We start from the raw sequence: 22,971 nt of genomic DNA on the forward strand, positions 1-22,971 counted from the left end.
GCTGATAGTAGCTTTAATAGGTGTATTAAGAATTCTGGGTGGTGGTTGATTGTATTTTATTTATTTTTTTGTGTGTGTGGCGGGGGTGTCTAGTTCAGTACATCAATGCTAATGTATGACTTTTTGAAAATGAGTTGGTTTGTCCTTTTATGAGTTACTTCTGCTGTTTTTATTTTTCTGTTTTGTAGACTATTTATGCAAACCAGAAGACAACATTTATAATATTGATTTTACAAGGTTCAAGATTCGAGACCTGGAAACGGGAACAGTTTTGTTTGAGATAGCCAAGCCTCCAGCTTCAGGTAGGTTTCTTGGTAAGAAGTACTTGAGGCTGTTACTAGTGAGCTGTAGGGAAACTGCTTTTGTGGTCTGTAGGTGTATGTTGTACAGGGTGACACGTAATGAGCAGTGGAGTAGTATACTATTTCCGCTGCAGTTTTGTGCATGAAACTGAGCCCTTTCAATCGTATACGCATCTGGGTAATGTGCTACTTCGATACAAGAGTTTGATGCTGCTGCTAGGAGTGTTCAGACAAATGGTGCCTGTCTCACAGCAAAGATTGATCAGTCTAGGTTGGAAAGGTGTTCATCGAGCCTGACTGTGCATAAACTATGTTGTCACTTCATTTAAACTGTACTGAATATTTTCTGCCACACTAATGGATCACAGTGTACCTGAAGAAATGCACCCCCCCCAAAAGAAAACCAATATTTGTTTTGAGACGATCTGCATTTGACTGAAGCCATTGGTGGAAGGCTAGCCGTGTGAAGTGCAGGCGTTGCTACCACTCATACCCTAGCAATGAATGCAGATGTTGCCAGAAGGCAATTCACAGGCAGCTAGTAAGCACGATTTCCTGAGGGGGGCAGACATCATCTGGCATAAGAACACAGATTAATACTTTGAGAGAGAGGTGTGCGTGTTCCTTGGCACAGGAACACAGATTCGTACTTTAAGAGAAAGATGTATGTGTTCCTTGGCACAGGAGCACACGTCATCTGGCACAAGAACTCAGATTCATACTTTGAGAGAAAGGTGTAGGTGTTCCTTGGCTCAGGAAGACTTTGCTATATTTGAAGAAAGGTTACACATATCTCTTGGTATGGGAACTTGGTGCTGTACCATGAAGGAAGAATGTGAATGTCTTCTGACAGAGGGCAACTAGGAACACGCACAGCCTTGTTCTTGGGGATGGGAGCACATGCTGTGAACAGTCATACCCCCAGTGAAACAACTTGGAACATCAAGCCTTATCCTGAGGGGTGGGAGCACATGCTATGAACAGTCATACCCTGAGGGAAGGGTATGCTTTCCTCCTGCCATGGGGACCACTGGGAGCATAGAGCCATGCCTTGAGATGAACATGCAATGGAGGGGTGTACTTGTCCTGGCAAAAAGTCAACTGTGAATACAGAGCCATGCTCTGAGGAAAGGATGCCCATCCCTGTCAATAAAGATCCTGTTGAAGGACACCCGTCCCCCTGAATACAGAGCCCATAGAAGGCCATCTGTCCCCCTTAATACAGAGCCCATTGAAGGATTCTCGTCCCTGTGAATACAGTGCCACTCCCTGGTGGAAAGACGCACGTCCCCGTGAATGCAGTGCCACACCCTGGGGGAAAGATGGCCATCCCCCTCCCAAAGGTACAGCTAGGAAGAGACACAATGTCCTAATGTGAAAGGTGCATATGACTCCTCCACAAGAATAAGGAACAGAGAAACCTATCCTAAGGGGAGTATGGAAGGGAAGGGTGCAAACGTCTGCATGGAAGAGTTGGAAATAGAAAGCTATGTCATGCTGGAAGGCTGCACAGAAACGCAAAACCATGGCTTGACAGAAGAATGCACATCCCTCCTAACACAAGGGCAGCTAGAAACACAGAAACCATATCCTTAGGGGAGCTTGCAAGGAAAAGCTGCACATCTGGCAGAAGGACCGCTATGAACACAGAGCCATAGCTTTAGAGAAGCACTCCAGTAATGGATGTAGGTCTTGCAGAAGGACATCTGGTTGCCCATAGTGATGTCTTGAGGGAGTGTCCCAGGAGGGGATGCATATGTTCCCTGGCATGCAGGTGGCTGGAGTGATACTAATACTCGCTATATAATGGATTCACTAGTTGTTGCCCCCCCTCCCCCCCATTTGTACTTGCTTGTACATCAGCTTTTCCCATTGTAGATGGCAATGACCAAATTCATGAAAGGTCTTGTGTTAAGTAGACAGCAAGCAGCAGTGGAAATGAGTGTTTGAATCTAGTTGTTAAAGGAAGGTGGCTAATGACACTGGAGTATGAAGTTCTGGGAAGTATTTCCATTGGCCGTGTGCTGTGGTTATGCAGTCACTGTGTACAACTAAAATGCCTAAGATTGAGCAGGTATTTGTATTGTGCATTAGTCAGTATCTTTGGCATTATAAATAGCTTTAATCTAGGTTATGCCTGTTTAGAATGTCTCTTGCTAACTTAACACTGCAGCAGCTAACTTTTTTTTTGCAATTGCAAGTCTGTATTCTGCTCTAACTGGGTTTTCCTTTCCATAATAATGTAGAATCTTCCGTAATTTTCTCTGCATCAGACAATGTGTGTATTTAATCCCTTTGGCCAGTACTGCTTTGCCAGTCATGATTAACAGCTCCCAGTTTAACTGATGACACGGGTTAAGTGGAAGATAAGTTGTCAGTGGAAGTTGCCATGACATCCTATGAAATGTGGAGACTGTCATTGCAAGCCCCCCCCCCCCCCAGTACAAGCTGATGTATTTTAAGGCAGTACTGAGTCATGAGGCACAGTTACTGGGGGAGGCAATACCTCCACCCCCAGGGGTGGGCATGCCCCTTGACCCACTCTTAGGTTCATAAGCTCATAGGAGGTTACTAGGCTAATGGCTGTAGGGACTTTACAAGCCTAGCCATGTTAAAGAAACTGAATTCACTAGTTAACCATAGTTAGATGGTTATTGTTTGCAGAGCAATACTGTAATCAACATAGTGTCCCTGCCCATGAGGGCCGTAGGTTGCAATTAAATAGGGTCAGTGAGGAGCTCTGCTTCACATGAAGTGGGAGCTTATTCCAGAGGAGCGGCTGATGTTCTTCGTGTTTCACTGTTGCAGTCATTACATTTGGGTAATCTGCTGGCAGGTTGCCCTCAGTCGGCTTGATTAACAAAGTCTTGGGTCCTGCGTCGGATGCTGTCCATTCTTCCATGATGTCAGGTCATCAAGGGTATAAAACATGCAGCCGACGTCATTACATCAGTCTTTCTTGCCGTGCGGTGCCCGAAGCAGAAGCAGTTTGCAAGTGCCAGTCGGCTGACTCCTGAAATTTTCATTTTCAAGTTTCAGGTCATCAGGGGTATAAAACATGCAGCCGACGTCATTACATCAGTCTTTCTTGCCGTGCGGTGCCCAAAGCAGAAGCAGTTTGCAAGTGCCAGTCGGCTGGCTCCTGAAATTTTCATTTTCAAGTTTCAGAACCAAAGTCTTCAACTTTAAGCGAAGTATCACATTGGGGAAACTTTTTTTCTTACCCCTTACCGATGTCAGTAAAAGTTAATAATTGCATTACTTGAAAGCAAATACCTCATAAAGATTTTCATTCGTACTGTATTCCTTGCCTAGGCCCTGAACACGACGTACCTTGCTTTCGGTTTTGTGCTTTATTTAATCAGCGCACTTTCTGTCGTCGGTACATTTTTTGCCTCTAATTATTTCGGTTCTCGGTTTAATTATCCAGAAATGTCATCTGTTAGCCTTCTGACTACCGGAATTCCAAAAAAATGCAAAGATAGACAGAGACTGGCCGCCGAGATCCAAAACTGCTGACAACGCTTCTAAGTCAATCGCCAGTTCGCCGCTACTCAGTGAGGCGCTTTCGCAGCCCCTAATACCCGCTACTTCTGATTCACAGGCCTCTACTGAGACCCATTTGGAGTCCAGTATGCCGCGAGATGCTTCACCTATGGAACCCACTGATGTCTCTATCTTGGATGAGTCCGGAGCTGCTGTGCAGGCACCGGCTTCTGAGGGTGTATTCAGGCCTACAGACTTGCGTATTAAATCGATACCGCCTTCATTACTAAGGCCCAAGTCTCGATCCATGTCTAAAAACCGATGCAGAGGCCACGTGTTCAGGTACCTATGCCTAAAAAACAAATGGTAAAAATGGTTGAAGATCTAAATTTCTCTAATCGGGGGTAGTCACCCCCCCCCCCCCAAGAGGCCTAGGGCTGAATTTGATTATGAATTTTCTGATCAGGATTCTATTTCTTCTGACTCTTCTAATGACCTGGATTTGTCCATACCTACTTATGAGGATTCTGATGCAGAGGACTCTATTCCCTCTGCTTCCCCTCCTGAGGACTTTTTTTTTGCGGAAACTTTACATGCTTTGAGGGAGCATTTCCACTGGGAAAGCCATGAATTTTCTGATTCAAAAAAGAGGCTTGGGGATTTCCTGCTTGTATCTCAGCATAGGCCTTTGGCTATACCTCCTGTACTAGACATTGTTGGTGATAATCTCTGAATCCAGTTTGGCCCCTGATTCCCTGCCTCCAGCTCCTAGTAAACCTGACAGATGCTACAGGGTTCCTGCGTCCCACAAGTTCCTTTTCAAAAATCCTCGTGCAGATCCAGAAACCATTTCTCAGGGGCCCAAGGGCATTAAGGCTTCTACTGCTAAAAATCCTACCCCTTCTGATAGAGATTCCAGGGTGCTGGATAGATGGGGTAAAAAGGTTTATACTTCTGTGACCTTGGCAATCAGAGCATTAAACTGCCAATTTCATTTGTTAAAATATCAACAGCATATTATTGGACTGCTTAAACAGAAAATGATTCCTAACTGTGTGGAAAGTAAAGATTTACAGGATTTGATGCATTCTGCTGAACAAGTTGGAAAACATACTTTGCAATGTGGTTTTGATTCTTTAGAGGCCTCCTGCAGGGTTGCTGTTACTGGGTCTGTGCTTAGAAGGCATGCTTGGCTTAAGGAGCAATCTTTGTCTGATCATGTTAAAGCTAAATTGTTGGATGCTCCTTTAAATCAGGACCGTCTGTTTGGCAATAAGGCTGAAGAAGTTCTAAAAAAAAAGATGGAAGATGAAGCTAAATCTATACAAACTGTTTGCTAGGCTTATAAATGCCCTCGGGCAGATAGCCTAGTATGAACCTATGAACCTCCAAGATTTAGTAGGTTTTGACCTACTAAGAATTGGTCCTTTCCAACCCCTTCCAGATCCTCTCAAGCCAAACCCAGACACAGCAAAAATCCCAGGATGTTCTTCATCTCACATTGCTGCAGTCCTTACATATGGGGTAGTCCGCTGTCCTCGGTCGGCCCGAATACCAAAGTATTAGGCTGACGTCTGTCATGGGCGCTCAGATCTGACATCAGAGCGTCAGAGTATAAAAGCGCATGACCGACGTCATATCCTCAGTCTTTTTTGCAGCATGGTCCGATGCAGAAGCAGCGTTTGCAAGTGCCGTTCGGCGTTCTGAAATTTTCGTATTCTGAGTTTCAGACCGAAACCAAGTTGGGCTAAGTACCCCGTTGGGGAATATTTTTGTTTTTTCTTGCCTCAGTTAATTCCGGATGTCAGAAAAAGTGAATAATTGTATTTCTTGTGGGAAACAGATACCGCATAGGGATTTACCACTCTCTTTGTATTCCTTGTTTGGGTCCTGAGCACGACGTAGTCGGGTGTCGCTTTTGTGCTAGGTTTAATAAGCGCACCATTAAACGTAGGTTAGATTGCGCTAGGCTTGTCTTCGGTAAGCGGTGTAATTATAATATGCCGTCGGATCCTCCGACGCCCGCTACCGCGAAGAAGCGCAAAGACAAATCTTTAAAGTCCAGGCAGGATGAGTCGTCCGTTCCGGACGCCGGTTCTTTAGAACCTACGGTGGAATCTGTGGATCCAGCCGAGGTTTCAGTTGAGTCTCAGGGGGAGGCTTTGATATTGCAAGATGTGGCCTCTCAGGAGTCAGGTCAGGCTGAGGGGCCTCTCGGGTTGCTGTTCTCCCTTCCTTGCCTAAGGTGGTTAGGCCTTCTCCTTCTGTCTCTAAGGCTCCTTCCAAAGGCAGGCCTGGTTTGCCTTCCACAGGTGTCAGTCCTAGTTCTGCAGGTTCTGTGCCTAAAAAACACATGCTTAAAATGGCAGAAGATTTAATTTCTTTAATCAGAGGTTCTATGCCCCCTCCTGATAAGAGGCCTAGGGTGGAGCCAGAGGTGGAAACTTTGGAGCAGGCTTCAGATTACTCAGAGTCTTCGGCTGAAGACATTCAGGATTTTCCTCCTTATTCTGATTCAGACGCAGAGGATTCCACTCCTTCTGCTTCTCCTCCAGAGGATTTTTCTTTTTCAGAAACCCTGCATTCTGTGAGGGAACATTTTAAATGGGAAGGTCAGGATTTCTCAGATTCACGAAAGAGGCTTAGGGAATTTTTGTTTTTATCACAGCATAGGCCCTTGGCTATACCTCCTGTTTTGGATGTTGTTCAAGACGTTTTCTCCGAGGCTTCCCTTAATCCAGACTCTCTGCCTCCTGCGCCAGTTAAGCCAGACAGGTATTACAGAGTGCCTGAGGCTCATAAATATCTGTATAAGAGTCCAAGGGCTGACCCAGAAACTATTAGCCAGGGACCTAAGGGTGTCAGGGCTTCTGTTGTAAAGAATCCAGTTCCTATAGATAAAGATGCTAGAGCTTTGGATAGATGGGGTAAGAAAGTGTATACTTCTTCCACTTTAGCGATGAGGGCTTTGAATTGTCAGTTTTATATGTTGAAGTATCAGAATGTTCTCCTTACTCAACTAAAATCTAAAGTGGATGCTTTGGCAGAGGGCATAGAGTGTAAAGAATTACAGGATTTGGTATATGCCTCTGAACAGGTGGGTAAGCATTCTTTGCAGTGTGGTTTCGATGCTTTACAGGCTTCTTCCAGGGTGGCTGCCACTGGTTCTGTTATTCGCAGGCACGCCTGGCTTAAGGATCAGAATTTGTCAGAGCATGTTAAAACTAGAATTTTGGATGCTCCTTTGCAGTCTGAAGTTTTGTTTGGTTCTCCTGTGGAGTCTGTCTTGAAGAAAATGGAAGACAAGGCTAAATCTATGCAGACTGTTAAAGATTTTTTGCAGGTGCAGCCTCCTAAGTTTAGCAGGAATTGGCCTACTAAGGGATGGGCTTATCCTTCTTCTGATTTACAGTATAGGGGTAGATCTAGACGTGGTAGGGGCAGAGCTCAGAGTTCTTTCAGGCCTAGAACATGGAGTTCACCTGCACAATCTACAGGTGAGGGCAGAGGCCAGTCCTTTCGTAAACAGGCCCTATGACCTGCATCTTCAGCTGCCAGATTCTTCCTGTATGGCAGCTCCTTTGGGAGGAAAGTTGGCACTCTTCAAGCAAAACTGGCTTTTAATCACCCAGGACAAATGGGTGTTGGACATTATAGACCGAGGCTACAAGTTTTATTTCCACACATTGCCTCCTTTCAAAGGCATGCCAGACGTTCCTCCTCAACAAAGGGTAGAGGCTCACAAGCAGATTTCTTTACTTCTTCATATGGGGGCTATACAGCAGGTCCCTCTTGTCAGAAGTGGGCCTAGGATTTTATTCTCGCCTGTTTCTAGTACCAAAGAAAGGAAACACTTGGAGGCCAATTTTGGATTTATCTATCCTCAACACATACCTGGACATTCCAAAATTCAAAATGTTGACGTTGCAACAACTTCTACCTCTGTTGGGCAAAGATCACTGGATGGTAACTCTGGATCTCAAAGAGGCTTATCTTCATGTTCCTATCAGGCCCAGTTGCAGGAGATACCTGCGTTTTCGGGCTGGGACTTTACATTATCAGTTCTCTGCATTGCCCTTTGGCTTATCTACTGCGCCCAGGGTGTTCACAAAGGTTCTGGCTCCAGTGATAGCCTTCTTAGGTTAAGAGGAATACAAATTTATCCTTATTTGGACGATTGCCTGATTCTTGCTCAAGACAAGTACGAGCTTCTTCATCATCTACAGTATGTGATGGCAGTGTTAAGGTGCCTAGGGTATTCTGTGAACGAAACAAAGTCCAGTCTAGTACCCTCTCAGGAAATGTGCTTTCTGGGTGTGAGACTGAATACAGCTTCCCAGATGGCCTTTTGACCCCGGACAAGCAAAAGAACCTTACACTTTACTTCCATCAATTGTCTCTACGGTCCAGGCTGACTGCAAGGACAGTCCTTCAAGCCTTGGGGTTCATGGCATCTTGTATTCTGGTGCTTCCCAATGCCAAACTGCATATGAGGAAGCTACAATGGTATCTCAAAATGTATGGACACAACACTGCCAAGATCTGGACACTGTCATTCAAATAATACCTTGCATTCAAAAGGAATTTTTGTGGTGGGCTCAGGAATGTCACCTAAACAAGGGACTCTCTGTGACCCGACCAGAGGCGAGTCAGATTTTAACGACAGATGCCTCGGACAAGGCTTGGGGAGCACACCTCAATGGAAAATGGGTTCAAGACACGTGGCCTGCCAGACTTCAACATTTACATATCAACATGAAGGAGATGTTAGCAGTCCAATTTGCATTGATGGCTTTCAAGGATTTACTTCACCCAGGGCAAGTGTTGATTATAACAGACAACACAACTGTCATGTGGTACATCAGCAAGCAAGGGGGAACCCATTCGTACCCTCTTTGCAGGCAAGCAATGATTTTGTGGGAGACTGCGCTCAGTTTACGCCTCAATCTTCAGGCAAGGTTTCTACCAGGAGCACAGAACTCCTTAGCAGATGTTTTGAGCAGACAGATAGTGGATCCCCACGAGTGGAAATTGGATCCTCATGTATTTCGAAAATTGACAGTGATATGGGGAACTCCAGACATAGATCTGTTCGCTTCTCCACTAAATTTCCAGTTGCCAAAGTTTTGCACAAAAATGTTTCATCCCACAGCTTGGAAAGTGGATGCTCTATCATTCAGTTGGAGCAATCTTCACATCTATGCCTTTCCGCCTCTGCCTTTCCTCTCCAAGGTACTCTTGAAGGTCAGACAAGACAAGCCCTCCATGATTCTGATAGCTCCAGATTGGCCTCGACAGCACTGGTACCCTCTGCTGAGGAGTTTAGTAAGGAGCCTCCATGGCCTTTGCCTTGATTCCACACCTTTGTCTCAGGAGGGCAATCATTTCCTCAATGTCAGGATTCAGTCCCTGCATCTAACAGCCTGGCATATTCTGTTCTAGAACCTGGAGGGTCGCAGATTCCACAACAAGTTTTGAATGTTATTTTAGAGGCCAGAAGGCCTAGTACAAGGAAAGTTTATGCTGATAAATGGAGGAGATTTTTAATTTGGAGCAAAACAAAGAGCTTTGATGTTTCCAGGCCTGATTTAAGTGTTTCTCTTCAATATCTTACAGAATTATTAGACAAGGGTTTGTCTTTCTCCTCTATAAAAGTTCATGCTGCAGCCATTTCTGCTCACTATGACTGTGACCCTCCATTATTCTCTCATTCTTTGTTTAAGCAATTTCTTAGAGGGGCAAAGAACATAGACCCCCAATGAGCTCCTACTCCTGCCTGGGATCTCAATTTTGTGTTGGAAAAACTTACTTTACCTCCTTTTGAACCTGCAGCTACTGCTGAGTTAAAGTTTTTGTCTTGGAAGACTGCTTTTTTGTTGGCCATTACGTCTGCTAGAAGCGTTTCTGAATTACAGGCTCTTATGGCAGTTGAACCCTTCCTAATTTTTCATAAGGATAGGGTATCTCTGCGTACTAATCCTACTTTTATGCCTAAAGTGGTTTCAAATGTGGCCTTGAACCAATCAATTCATTTGCCCACTTTTTATGCAGATCCCCAAAATAAAGGGGAGAAAATTTTGCACACTTTGGATATTCACAGGCAGTTGCGTTATTATTTGAGCAGGACTAAAGGGTTCAGACAGTCTCAGCAGTTGTTTGTTTCTTTTGCTTTAGGTTCTCAGGGGAAACCTATTTCTAAGTGGATTGGCTTTTGTATTGCTTTTTGTTATTCTCATCATGGTAAGGAGATTCCGGCTGGAATCAGACCTCACTCCACTAGGGCTACTGCCACTTCTACAGCTTTTTTAAGGGGAGTAGCTACTAAAGATATTTTGGAAGCAGCTACTTGGAGTTCAGTGCATACTTTTTCTAAACATTACCACCTTCCTCTTTATTCCAAATCTAGGGCTGGATTTGCCACTGCAATCTTACAGGGCATTTTGGCAGCTCCTAATGCTGTATGATTTTGCCAGCCTCCCTTTACCTCTGCTTTGGGATTCTACCCATATGTAAGGACTGCAGCAATGTGAGATGAAGAACATAGTACAGTTTTGTACCTACCATAAATGTAGATGTTCGAAGATCCACATTGCTGCAGTCCAATTTACCTCCCTCCTTCCCTCTGTAGTTTGGAATGGTTGTATGGTTTGGGTGGTAGCTGTTATTTGTACATACCTTTTGGGAAGTATTCTATTTTTGGCTGTGGCCTTTCTTTTTAGGGCCTTCTGACATCTGGGGCAAGAAAAGACTGAGGATAATGACGTCGGTCATGCGCTTTTATACTCTGACGCTCTGATGTCAGATCTGAGCGCCCATGACCGACGTCAGCCTAATACTTTGGTATTCGGGCCGACCGAGGACAGCGGACTACCCCATATGTAAGGACTGCAGCAATGTGGATCTTCGAACATCTACATTTATGGTAGGTACAAAACTGTACTTTTCAGTCCCAGGGTACTCACAGCGCTAAGCAGTGGGGGGCCTACACTTCCAAATCTGGAAATAACAAGACACCCCCCACAGTAAACAGTCTCAATGACTTCCTTTTAAAATTACCAAGCACTTATCTTTCAACTGCCCCTTTGGTGGGAAAGATTGCTCTTCATGCAAAGAACTGGGAACTCATAACCCAGGACAAATGGGTTTTAAATATAGTGTCCCAGGGATACAGATTTAATTTCCACACATTGCCAACACCAAATGGGTGGCCAGACCTGCCCCCAAATCAGTGGGCAGAGGCTCAAAAACAAGTACTTTCTCTCTTAAGCATGGGGGCTATTCAACTGGTGCTAGAAGAAGAAAAGGGACAAGGTTTCTATTCAAGGCTTTTCCTGGTACCCAGAAAAGACAAATCATGGCGTTCAATCGTGGACCTGTCTACTCTAAACACCTTTCTGGAGATTCCAAAATTCAAGACGCTGACTCTTTACCACTTACTTCCTATGCTAGGCAAAGGTGCCTGGTTGGCAACTCTAGTTTTAAAAGAAGCATACCTGCACATCCCAATCAGGGAATCTTGCAGAAGATACCTATGCTTCAAAGCAGGCTACTTGCATTATCAGTTCTCTGCACTGCCCTTTGGCTTGTCCACTGCGTCCAGGGTACTCACAAAGTGCCTGGCTCCAGTTATTGCATTTTGCAGGCAAAGAAATATTCAAATATATCCATACCTGGACGATTGTCTAATTCAGGCAGAAAACCAGGGCATACTTTTAAGTCATCTGGCGTTTGTAAAAAGGGTTCTAACTTGTCTGGGGTACACCATAAACGAAAATAAATCACAACTGGTACCCTGTCAACAGATTACATTCCTGGGTGCCAGTTTGAATACAACTGCCCAGATGGCTTTCCTCTCGCCAGAGAAGCAAACTCATTTGGTAACTTACTTCAAACAAGTGGCCACAAAACCCTGCTATCTGCAAGGCAAATACAGCAAGCCTTGGGGTTCATGGCCACCTGCATTCTTTTAATTCCATATGCAAGACTGCATATGAGGAAACTACAGTGGTATCTAAAAAGTCTATGGAGTCAGCATTGTCACAGCCTGGAAACAATGATTCCTATCGTACCTTGCCTACGCCTGGAGTTCCTATGGTGGGTAGAAGCCTGCCACCAAAATAAGGGATTACCATTCACACTACCCCCTGCCGCCAAAACCCTAACTACAGATGCACCAGACTATGCATGGGGGGGGGCTCACGTGGCAGGGAAGTGCATTCAGGGCAAATGGAATCCAAATCAAATGCACCTACATATCAGTCAAAAAGAAATGTTAGCTGTACAGAATGCTCTGACAGCCTTCAAGGACTACATTCTTCCAGGACAACTAATGGTAAAGATGGACAACACCACGGTTATGTGGTACATAAACAAGCAGGGGGGTACATATTCCTACCCCCTCTGCAGACTAGCCATGGCATTGTGGAACACAGCCCTGAGCTACCAAGGGCATCTACAAGCTCAATTCCTGCCAGGAAAATTGAATACACTGGCAGACGGACTAAACAGAAACCTCATGGATCCATGGATTTTCAACATGTTGACAAACAAATGGAGGAGCCCAGACATAGATCTATTTGCCTCCCCCAGAACTACCAGTTGGACAGGTTTTGCACAAGGACTTCCCACAAACAAGCCCGGAAAATGGATGCTCTGTCCTTCAGCTGGAAAAATCTTTCAGTCTACGCTTTTCCCCGTTTGCCTCTGCTCTCCAAAGTTCTACTAAAAGTCAAACAGGACAAACCAAGGATGATTTTGATTGCTCCAGACTGGCTGTGCCAACACTTGTGTACCCCCTCCTGCGTAGTTTGTCGCAGATATCTCCATGGCACCTGTCTCAAACCCCTTCCCTGCTGTCTCAGCGGGAGAACCAAATTCTGCACCCTCAGCTTCCAACATTAAATCTTGCTGCCTGGCTAATAAGTTAAATTCACCTTTATCCCTCAGCAAACCTGTGATGGATGTCATCTTGGAGGCGAGGAGACCTAGTACTAGAAAATCTTATGCTGACAAATGGAAAAGATTCTGTGCCTGGAACCAATCTTTAGGGATGAGCACAGCAGCGCCCAATTTACCACAGATTTTGCAATGCTTAACTGAGATGCTTCACCAAGGACCTGTCTTTTTCCTCCATTAAAATCCACACACCAGCTATTTCAGCTGACTGTAACATGGAACTCTCCCCTCTTCTCTCATCCTGTGCTCAAGCAGTATCTCAGAGGGGCAAAAAACTTGAGACCACTCAGGAGAGCTCCAACCCCTGCCTGGGACCTTAACTTTTTGGAGAAACTCACTCTACCTCCTTTTGAGCCAGCTGCTACTGCAGACTTAAAATTTCTTTCTTGGAAAACAGCCTTCCTTTTAGCAATCACTTCAGCTAGAAGGATATCTGAATTACAGGCCCTTATGGCAGTGGAGCCTTTCATCCTCTTTCATGCGGACAGGGTATCTCTCAGGACCCATCCATCCTTCATGCCCAAGGTGGTTTCCAGTGTGGCTCTTAATCAGTCCATTTATTTGCTAACCTTCTTTCCCAATCCACAGAACAAAGGGGAACGGATTATGCATTCCTTGGATGTGCACAGACAACTAAGATTCTACTTGGACAGTACTAAATCTCGAAGAAAATCTGAACAATTGCTGGTAGCATTTGCTGCAGGGGCAGAGGGGAAGGCTATTTTAAAACAAACCATTTCTAAATGGATAAGCCATTGCATTAATTTCTGCTATAAGCACCATGGAAAACCCACCCCCCAGGGGATCAGATCTCATTCCACCAGGGCTGCATCTACTTCTGCAGCCTTTCTCAGAGGTGGCCCTACCAGGGATATCCTAGAAGCTGCTACCAGTAGTTATGTGCATACTTTCACCAAGCATGATCATTTACCAATTTTCTCTAAATCTTGAGCTAGCTTTGCCACTGCTGTCTTGCAGGGCCTTATAGCTGGCCCTATTGCAGTATAAACTCCTCCTCCCAACCATAGCTTTGGGAATCTACCCAAATGTAATGACTGCAACAGTGAAACATGAAGAATGTAGTACAGTTGTGTACACTTACCATAAATGTAGATGTTTGAGTGTATTCACTGTTGCAGTCCTGGTTACCCTCCCTCTCAGCCCCCTAGATTTTCTGACTATACCTCTACTTTCCTTTATTATGCTTAAAAGCCTTTTTGGCGTATTTGCTTTTGGTTGGAGATATACTTTTGTGTTTTTGTGTTTATTTGCTCCCCATTAGGGGGGCACTTGACATCTGGGGCAAGCAAAACTGATGTAATGACATTGGCTGCATGTTTTATACCCCTGATGACCTGACGTCATGGAAGAAGGGACAGCATCCGATGCAGGACCCAAGACTTTGTTAATCAGGCCGACTGAGGGCAACCTGCCAGCAGATTACCCAAATGTAATGACTGCAACAGTGAATACACTCCAACATCTACATTTATGGTAAGTGTACACAACTGTACTTTCTGTGCCATGGTGTCCACTAGCATTAAAATGAGCAGCCTTTGCCCCAGCAGCAGGGTCATCCCTCGTACCTCATAAGATACCAGGATGTGTAAGCAGAAGTGAAATCCGTGTGCAAGAAAGATATCCAGACAGTTCCAGTAATAGGGGGTCTAATAAAGGATTTACAGTCATATTTAGATATGCTACCAATACATGTAACCACGTATGAACTGCAGGAGGAAGCAATTCTGGACACCTAGCGGATGGTAAAAAGAAAACCTCTTGGCTAATATCAGACTGAAATAACCATGTACTGACTTAGAAATTATGTCCGTTCCAGTCATGGTTTTAGACACCCAAGACATTTTGAGAAATTACAAAAGAAACAGAAGGCAGCAGAGGAGTAACATTTGCAAGATAAGCCTGGTTCATAAACCTTGAAAAGGATTTAAAAGATTTTTTTTCTTTGACTTGAATGACCATATTAAAAAAATAAAAACAAAATAAAGGGATTGACTATTTTCCCATCTATTAAAAAAAGAGAGAAAAAATCCTGGACTACAAGTTTTTTTTAAGGAAAATGTCAATCAGCTTGTCCAGTCTCTGTCTCTGTCTTCCACTCTTTGTTTGTGGAATATTTCCATATCCATTTTTATGTTCATCTGTACACGACATACTTGGATCTACATTCTTTCAGTATGCTTCCTGATGGTTTCAGTTATGGAACCGACACATAGTGTGTGAAAAAGGTAGCCGACATGACACGAATAACAGGATAATGGCAAGCATTTTGGCCATGAGAGCAAGGAAAAGGCTTTGAATTGTTTTAGGAACTTCAGGTTGTCTTATTTGCTGGCCCAGTCTCTCTTGGTCCCACATTGGTGGCGGGCTCCTTGGGCCCACATGTGAGGTAATAATAGCTAATGTGTTTCTTATGAGTGCAGTTGGTGCTGTTTTTGGCAAGTCTTCCTGAGACTGTTTGATCTGTAGGTTAGTATTTTTTTTTTAAACTGAAGTATTTTTGTACAGTATTTATCACTGTTTGAACCTGGGGTCAGCGGTTCAGGAATCTGTAATGCAACTGGGCTGTGAAGGTAATGCATGGATATGAGCCTTGTTTACTTCTGCTTGCATTTAGTATTGCCCACAAGAACTACCCAAGGAAGCTTTAAAATGTAACCTCTGGAAGCTTTTTTGTTCAGGCAGCATTTAGGTTCCTCATATGTGCTGTTCTAAATCTGGCATTTTTTCTCTTGGAAGCTTGCACTGTCGGGCATGTGCATCTATTACTGGATTTTTTGTAAGCATTTCAAGTTGCTGAGCTCACTCTTCCGTGCTGTTTGTTTAGGCTCTCGATTGTCATACCAGCTGAGGAAAAGGTGCAGCATTCCGTTCCAAGAAGCAGATCTGTGACATGCACCCCTGATGCCCAGAGACATTAGTATGGCCATTGTCTCCCTGTGGAGAATCATTTTGTAAAGCCGTACCTTAAGTGCCAAGCATCCCGCCATGCTGTTCAGACCCAGGTCGAAACGCACAGCCTGCCCTGCTACCAAGATGTTGGCAGCAATTAAAACTGAAGGATAGGATCAGTAGGAATCTCACTTGAGTAGTCACTAGATCTTGGCCAGAGCACAGTCACATGACTAGAGCTTTAGGAATACACCCAAACCTAGTCAACTTTAGGTAACTACTTTGGAAGTAAGACTGCAATAGTGGTCTAATGATGGATATAGTACAGCTGTGCAAGGAAATGTACTATAATAGATGTTCAAGTAGATCAGCTCTGGCTTTTCCCTTGTATTTTCTTTTATGTTCCTATAGTGGTCCTTATGCTTCCATGTAATCTTTTGGCCAGGATAAGATTCCCTTATCCCTGTTTTTTTTTTTTTTTTCTTTACCTTTCCCTCTTAGCACACAAGTTCATAGGTTCATAGGTTAGTACTAGGCTAACTGCCCTTGCGAGCCATTTTAAGCCTAGCCAATTATCCCTTGTGAGATTCAAACCCTGCACCTTGTGTTTGTAAGGCAAACACCCTAACCATTAGGCCACCCTCCCAACCTTTGTTTCACTTTCCTTTGTAATCAGTGTTTGTACTTAAAGCCTTCCTTTCTTTGAGAAACGAAAGCTTTAAATTTTGGCACTTGCATGTGCTTTTATATTATCATACCCTTGTGCTCCCTCGTATGTATGTTGCACTTTGGAAGACGTCCAAAAGCTTTTGAATAGTGTTGGATGTCCTCTCTTTGGCAGGATGCATCCCATATTGCTTAGGTTACAGCAGTAGTGATGTATTAGAAAGTTTACTGTTATGGTACTTTCTACAGCCAAGACAGATGCAGCATTTCTCCTCCTGAATTAAAGGTTTGATTTTTGGAAGACCTCATCTTTCCAACACCCTGACTTATGCTTTTTCAAGAAGGCATTTCTTCTCCTGAATTAAAGGTTTGACTTTTGGAAGACTATTCCTTTCCAGTACCCTGATGAATTATTTTTTGAGGGGGAGGGAAGAGTGTGATCCTCTTCTAAATGGAGCAAACCTTCTTCCCTTTTTTGAAAATGTAGACCACCAGTACCTTGTTTTGGCTGTCCCAGCCTTCTGTGCAACATTAAAGCGATGTTAACTACAACATTTCATCATGTCCATTGTCAACTGCATTTCCAACCAGATGTCTTGTGATGTTAGTGTTTCACTGTTGCAGTCATCACACCAGGGTTATCTGCCTGCAGGTAGCCCTCAGTCGGCCCGAATACCAGAGTCTTGGGATTTCTGCGTCGGATGCTGTCGCCTCTTCCATGACGTCAGGTTGTCAGGGGTATAAAACATGCAGCTGATGCCATTACATCAGCTTTTCTTGCCGAGCGGAGCCCGAAGCAGAAGCAGTTCACAAGTGCCGGTTGGCTGCAACCTGAAATTTTTGTTACTCTAGCTTCAAACCTGAAGCCTTCTAAAGCGAAGTACCCCATTTTGGACCCTTTTTTCTTGCTCTAACCGATGTCAGAAAAAGTTTACAATTGTCTTGCCTGTGGAAAGCAAATACCTCAGAGATTTTCATTCTTACTGCGTCACCTGTTTAGTCCCAGACCATGACGTTCCTCTCTGTTTTGTGCCATGTTCAACCCCCGAACTATTAGTCTTTGGGCTATTTTTGTCACTAAATTCTTTTGCCCTCGTTCATCATATTCTGAAATGGCTTCGATAAGCCATCCGACTACCGATATTCCGAAAAAACATAAAGATAGACAGAGACTGCATAGATCCAAAACTGTCGACGACGCTTCCATTAAGCTAGTCGCCAGTCTGCCGGTACTCAGTGAGGTGCTTTTGCAGCTCCCTGATACCCGCTTCTACAGATTTGCAGGCTTCTACTGAGACCCATTTGGAGTCTGGTATGCCGAGAGATGCTTTTTCGACTATGGAACCTGCAGATGTCTCTACCTTTGAGTCCGGAGCTGCTGTGGGTGTATTCAGACCTTCCAATGTTTGTATTAAACTGACAACTTTGTTTCTGACTAAAACTACTGATTTTCTCAGGCCCAGAGTTTGCACTACATCTAGGAAACTGACCAAAGCGCTTTCTCAAGCTCCCATGCCACAGAAGCAAATGTTTAGGATGGCTGAAGACCTTATTACTTTAATCAGGGGAAGCCATCCTTCCCCCTCTAAAAGACAAAGAATTGATTTTCCTTCTGATTCTACAGATCATGAGTCTGATGACTCTGACCCCTCTGATTTCCAGGACATACCCTTATCTATCTATGAGGATTCAGATGCAGAGGATTCCATTCCCACTGCCTTCCCTCACCCCAGAGGATTTTTCTTTCAGTGAAACCCTGCATATCCTCAGAGAACATTTCCGCTTGGCGTGTCAAGACTACCCACAGTCCAAAAAGAGACTTGGGGAATTTTTAAACTTGCCTCAGCACAGCCCCCTAGCTATCCCCCCATTCTGGAAATTGTAGATGATGTCTTCATGGAATCCAGTCTTACCCCTGATACTTTACCTCCAGCTCCTAGAAGACCTGACAGGTACTACAGAGCACCTGACTCTCTCTCAAATTTCTTTTCAGAAACCCACTGCGGATCCAGAGACAATTTCCCAGGGGCCTAAAGGTATTAAGACTTCTACAGCCAAAAACTATTAAGACTTCTACAGCCAAAAACTCTACCCCTTCGGGCAGGGATTCTAGGGCTTTAGACAGATGGGGGAAGAAGGTATATACCTCGGCAACTCTTACCATCAGGGCTTTAAATTCCCAGATTCACATGTTGAAGTACCAGCAGCATATTATAGAACTAATTATATAAAAAAAGGAGGTTGATTCCTGATTGTGCAGAAAATGAGGATTTATAAGAGTTATTGCATTCTGCAAACCAAGTTGGAAAGCATACTTTGCTGTGTGGTTTGATGCCTTAGAAGCATCTTGCAGAGCTGCTGTCACTGTGTCTGTTCTGAGAAGGCATGCTTGGCTAAAGGAACAAATCTTGCCAGACCATGTCAAAGCAAAACTTCTAGATGCTCCACCAAGAATGTTTGTTGGGCACAAAAGCAGAAGTTGTTCTTAAAAAGATGGAGGAAAAAGCTAAATATATGCAAACTGTTAAAGATTTCCTACAGGTACAGCCACCTAGATTCAGTAGGCATTAGCCTTCTAAGAACTGGTCCTTTCCAGTCCCTCCCAGACCTTCTCAGTCCAAACCCAGGGGCAACAGACCACCAAGACTACAGTCTCAGGGTATGCACAGAACTAAACAATGGAGTGCTCCCACCTCAAAAACAGAGTTTTAATCCACCCTCTTATGGAAAAAGTTCACAATGACTTGTCCTTCATCCTTCCCAGCCAGGCCCAAGTACTTGCACCCCAGGAGGAAAATTCGCCCTGCATGTAAAAAACTGAGAGTACATTACCCAGGACAGATGGGTCTTAAACATTGTATCCCAGGGATACAGATTCTACTTCCACTCTCTGCCAACCCCAGGCGGATTGCCAGACCTTCCCCCAAACCAGTGGGCAGAGGCCCAAAAGCAAGTGCTTTCTCTTATTAGTGTCAGGGCTATTCAGCCTGTTCCAACAGAGCAAAGAGGACAGGGTTTCTACTCCAGACAGTCTGTGGTGCCCAGAAAAAAGGACTCTTGGCGCCCTATCCTGGATCTGTCAATTATCTACACCTTCCTGGTGGTACCAAAGTTCAAAATGCTTACACTACAACAGCTGCTTCCTATGCTAGCCAGGGACTACTGGCTGGTCACCCGAGACTTAAAAGAAGCTTATCTGCACATCCCCATAAGGGAATATTGCAGGAAATATCAACATTTTAGGGCAGGCTCCAGGCACCGTCAGTTCTCTGCACTTCCCTTTGGCTTATCTACTGCGCCAAGGGTATTTACAAAATGCCTGTCTCCAGCCATTGCATACTGCAGGCAGAGAAACATTCAAATTTACCCTTACTTGGATGATTGCCTTATTCAGGTGGACAGTCAAGAACTGCTGCTTCAGCACTTGGCATTCGTAAAGAGACTCCTAACTTCTCTGGGGTATACCACCAACGAAAAGAAATCACATCTGGTACCCAGCCAAAAAATTGTATTTGTGGGAGCAAGCTTGAACACAACTTCCCAGATGGCATTCCTCACTCCAGAAAAGCAGGTTTATTTGACAAATTACTTCAAACTATGACAAATTACTTCAAACTACTGGCCACCCAAACCCAGCTATCTGCAAGAAAAATACTGCAAGCCCTAGGGTTCATGGCCTCATGCATTCTCCTAATTCCATATGCAAGACTGCATATGAGGAAACTTCAATGGTATTTAAAAGGTCTCTGGTGTCCACATTCCCAGGACCTGGAAACAGTGATTCCTATCATTCCTTGCCTAAGGACAGAGGTCCTTTGGTGGTCAGAGGCCTGCAGCCACAAGAAGGGACTCCCTTTCACTCTACCCCCCTTTCCCCGCCGCTCAAACCCTGACAACAGACGCATCACTATGCATATGGGGGGGGAAGCTCACATGGCAGGCAAATGCATTCAAGAAAAATTGAGCCCAGGACAAATGCACCTGCATATCAATCAAAAAGAAATGTTAGCTGTATAGAATGCACTGACAGCCTTCAAAAATACCTTCTCCTTCCAGGACAACTCTTGATAGAGAGACACCACCACAGTCATGTGGTACATAAACAGGCAGGGTGGAACTCATTCCTACCCATTCTGCAGGTTAGCCATGGCTCTGTGGAAGACATCCTTGAGCAACCAAGTGCACCTGCAAGCTCAGTTCCTGCCAGACAAACGAGATTCACTGGCAGACGACTTGAGCAGAAATTTAATGGACCCACACGAGTGGAAACTGGAACCCAACATTCAAGCTTCTAATCCACAGGTGGGGAACACCAGAGGTGGACCTCTTTGCTTCCCCCCAAAACCATCAGTTGAGCAAATTTTGTACCAGAACTCCCCACAGCCAAGCTTGGAAAGTGAATGCCCTATTCTTTACATGGGAAAACCTCTCAATCTATGCCTTTCCCCCTCTGCCCCTCCTCTCAAAAGTACTACTCAAGATCAAACTGGACAAGCCAAGGACAATCCTTATTGCACCAGACTGGCCACGCCAGCACTGGTACCCATTTTTACATAGCCTGACAACAGTGCCACCATGGCACCTGCATCAGGCCCCCCCTCTCTGCTGTCCCAGCAGGACGGCCAGATTTTGCATCCTCAGCTGCAAGCCCTGAACCTAGTAGCCTGGCTTATTCCCTGAATACATCACCAGCAATCCTCAGGTGCTGTATGTCATCCTTGAGGCCAGGAGGCCTAGTACTAGGAAATCCTATTCCGAGAAGTGGAAATGATACTGTTCTTGGAGCCACTCTCGGGGAAAGGACACAACCGTGCCCACCTTAGCTTAAATCCTAGATTATCTAGCAGAGTTGCTCCACAAAAGTCTATCCTTCTCATCAATTAAGATTCATGCCTCTCATTTCAGCTCATTACAACACTGAGCTACCCTTCTTCTCCCACCCTCTGGTCAAACAGTTCTTGAGAGGAGCTAACGATTTAAGACCACCGAGGAGAGCTCCCACTCCTGCCTGGGACGTTAACTTTGTACTAGAGAAGCTCATGCTTCCCCCTTTTGAGCCTGTGGCTACAGCAGAGTTAAAATTCCTCTCGTGGAAAACAGCCTTACTTATAGCCATCACTTCAGCAAGACGAGTGTCTGACTTACAGGCCCTTATGGCTGTGGAACCCTTCATTATCTTCCCTCAGGACTAACCCATAATTTATGCCCAAGGTGGCATCCAGTGTGGCTTTAAACCAATCCATCCATTTAATCCTCAGAATAAAGGGGAAATAATCCTACACTCCTTGGATGTGCACAGACAGCTTAGGTTCTACTTTGACAGGACTAAACCTTTCAGAAAATCTAACCAACTGCTAGTCAGGTTTGCTACAGGGGCAGAGAGCAAGGACATTTTAAAGCAAACCATCTCTAAATGGATAGCACACTGCATCCATTTCTACTACAAGCACCATGGAAAACCTACCTCACAGGGGATCAGAACCCATTCCACTAGGGCTACCTCAACCTCTATAGCATTTCTCAGGGAAATCCTACCAGGGACATCCTGGAAGTTGCAACCTGGAGTTCAGCACACACCTTCACCAAGCATGATCACTTGCGTATCTTTTCTAAATGCAGAGCTGGATTTGCTACAGCAGTCTTACAGTGCCTGCTAGCCAGCCCTAATACTTCTTGACTGCCTCCACCCTTCTTCAGCTTTTGGAATCAACCTAAGTGTGACGACTGAACAGTGAAACATGATGAACATAGTACAGTTGTGTACACTTACCATAAATGTAGATGTTGGAGTGTATTCACTGTTGCAGCCTGGTTACCCACCCTCCAGCCCACTTTTCTATACTTTCTGCCTATCCTCTTTTTTGGCCATTTCTTATGGCAATGGTACTTTACTTTTTACTGGAGGTGTTCCACACCATGTAATTGCTTCCTGTTTTGGGGCCTCCTGACATCTGGGGCAAGAAAAACTGATGTGATTGCGTCGGCTGCATGTTTTATACCCCTGACGACCTGACATCATGGAACAAGCGACCGCATCGGACGCAGAAATCCCATGACTCTGGTATTCAGGCCGACTGAGGGCTACCCCTGGCAGGATAACCCAAGTGTGATGACTGCAACAGTGAATACACAGGAAAGTCTACGTTTATGTAAGTGTACACAACTGCACTTTCTGCAGCTTTTCCACAGCAGAACTGATTATTCTCCACATTTGCCTCATTAATCCACAATGGAAGTTAGGGTGACAAGGCAGAACATGACCAGCTCCATGTTTCATTTTTTTACACTTACTGCTCTTCAAAGCTCATAATGTCTTCTAAAGGAAAATAAGCAGGAACAAGAGCTGTGTGTGTGTCTGTGTGTGTCTGTGTGTGTCTGTGTGTGTCTGTGTGTGTCTGTGTGTGTCTGTGTGTGTCTGTGTGTGTCTGTGTGTGTCTGTGTGTGTCTGTGTGTGTCTGTGTGTGTCTGTGTGTGTCTGTGTGTGTGTCTGTCTGTGTGTGTGTGTCTGTCTGTGTGTGTGTCTGTCTGTGTCTGTCTGTGTGTGTGTCTGTGTGTGTGTCTGTCTGTGTGTGTGTGTCTGTGTGTGTCTGTGTGTCTGTGTCTGTCTGTGTCTGTCTGTGTCTGTCTGTGTCTGTCTGTGTCTGTCTGTGTC

General features: G+C 44.7%; 1 protein-coding gene across 1 annotated transcript in view; it reads left to right on the forward strand.

The window, feature by feature from the left end:
• UNC119B (unc-119 lipid binding chaperone B) overlaps window positions 1-22,971 on the forward strand; it is a 679,015-nt gene that overhangs the window by 117,079 nt on the left and 538,965 nt on the right. The window contains exon 2 of the mRNA XM_044068895.1: window positions 189-302. Within this exon, the coding sequence (XP_043924830.1) occupies window positions 189-302 (114 nt within the window). The remainder of the gene's footprint in view (window positions 1-188; window positions 303-22,971) is intronic.

Source organism: Protopterus annectens, chromosome 4.part0 (assembly GCF_019279795.1).
Source record: "Protopterus annectens isolate FY-2018-M chromosome 4.part0, PAN1.0, whole genome shotgun sequence".
In the NCBI taxonomy this organism is placed as follows: Eukaryota; Metazoa; Chordata; order Ceratodontiformes; family Protopteridae; genus Protopterus; species Protopterus annectens.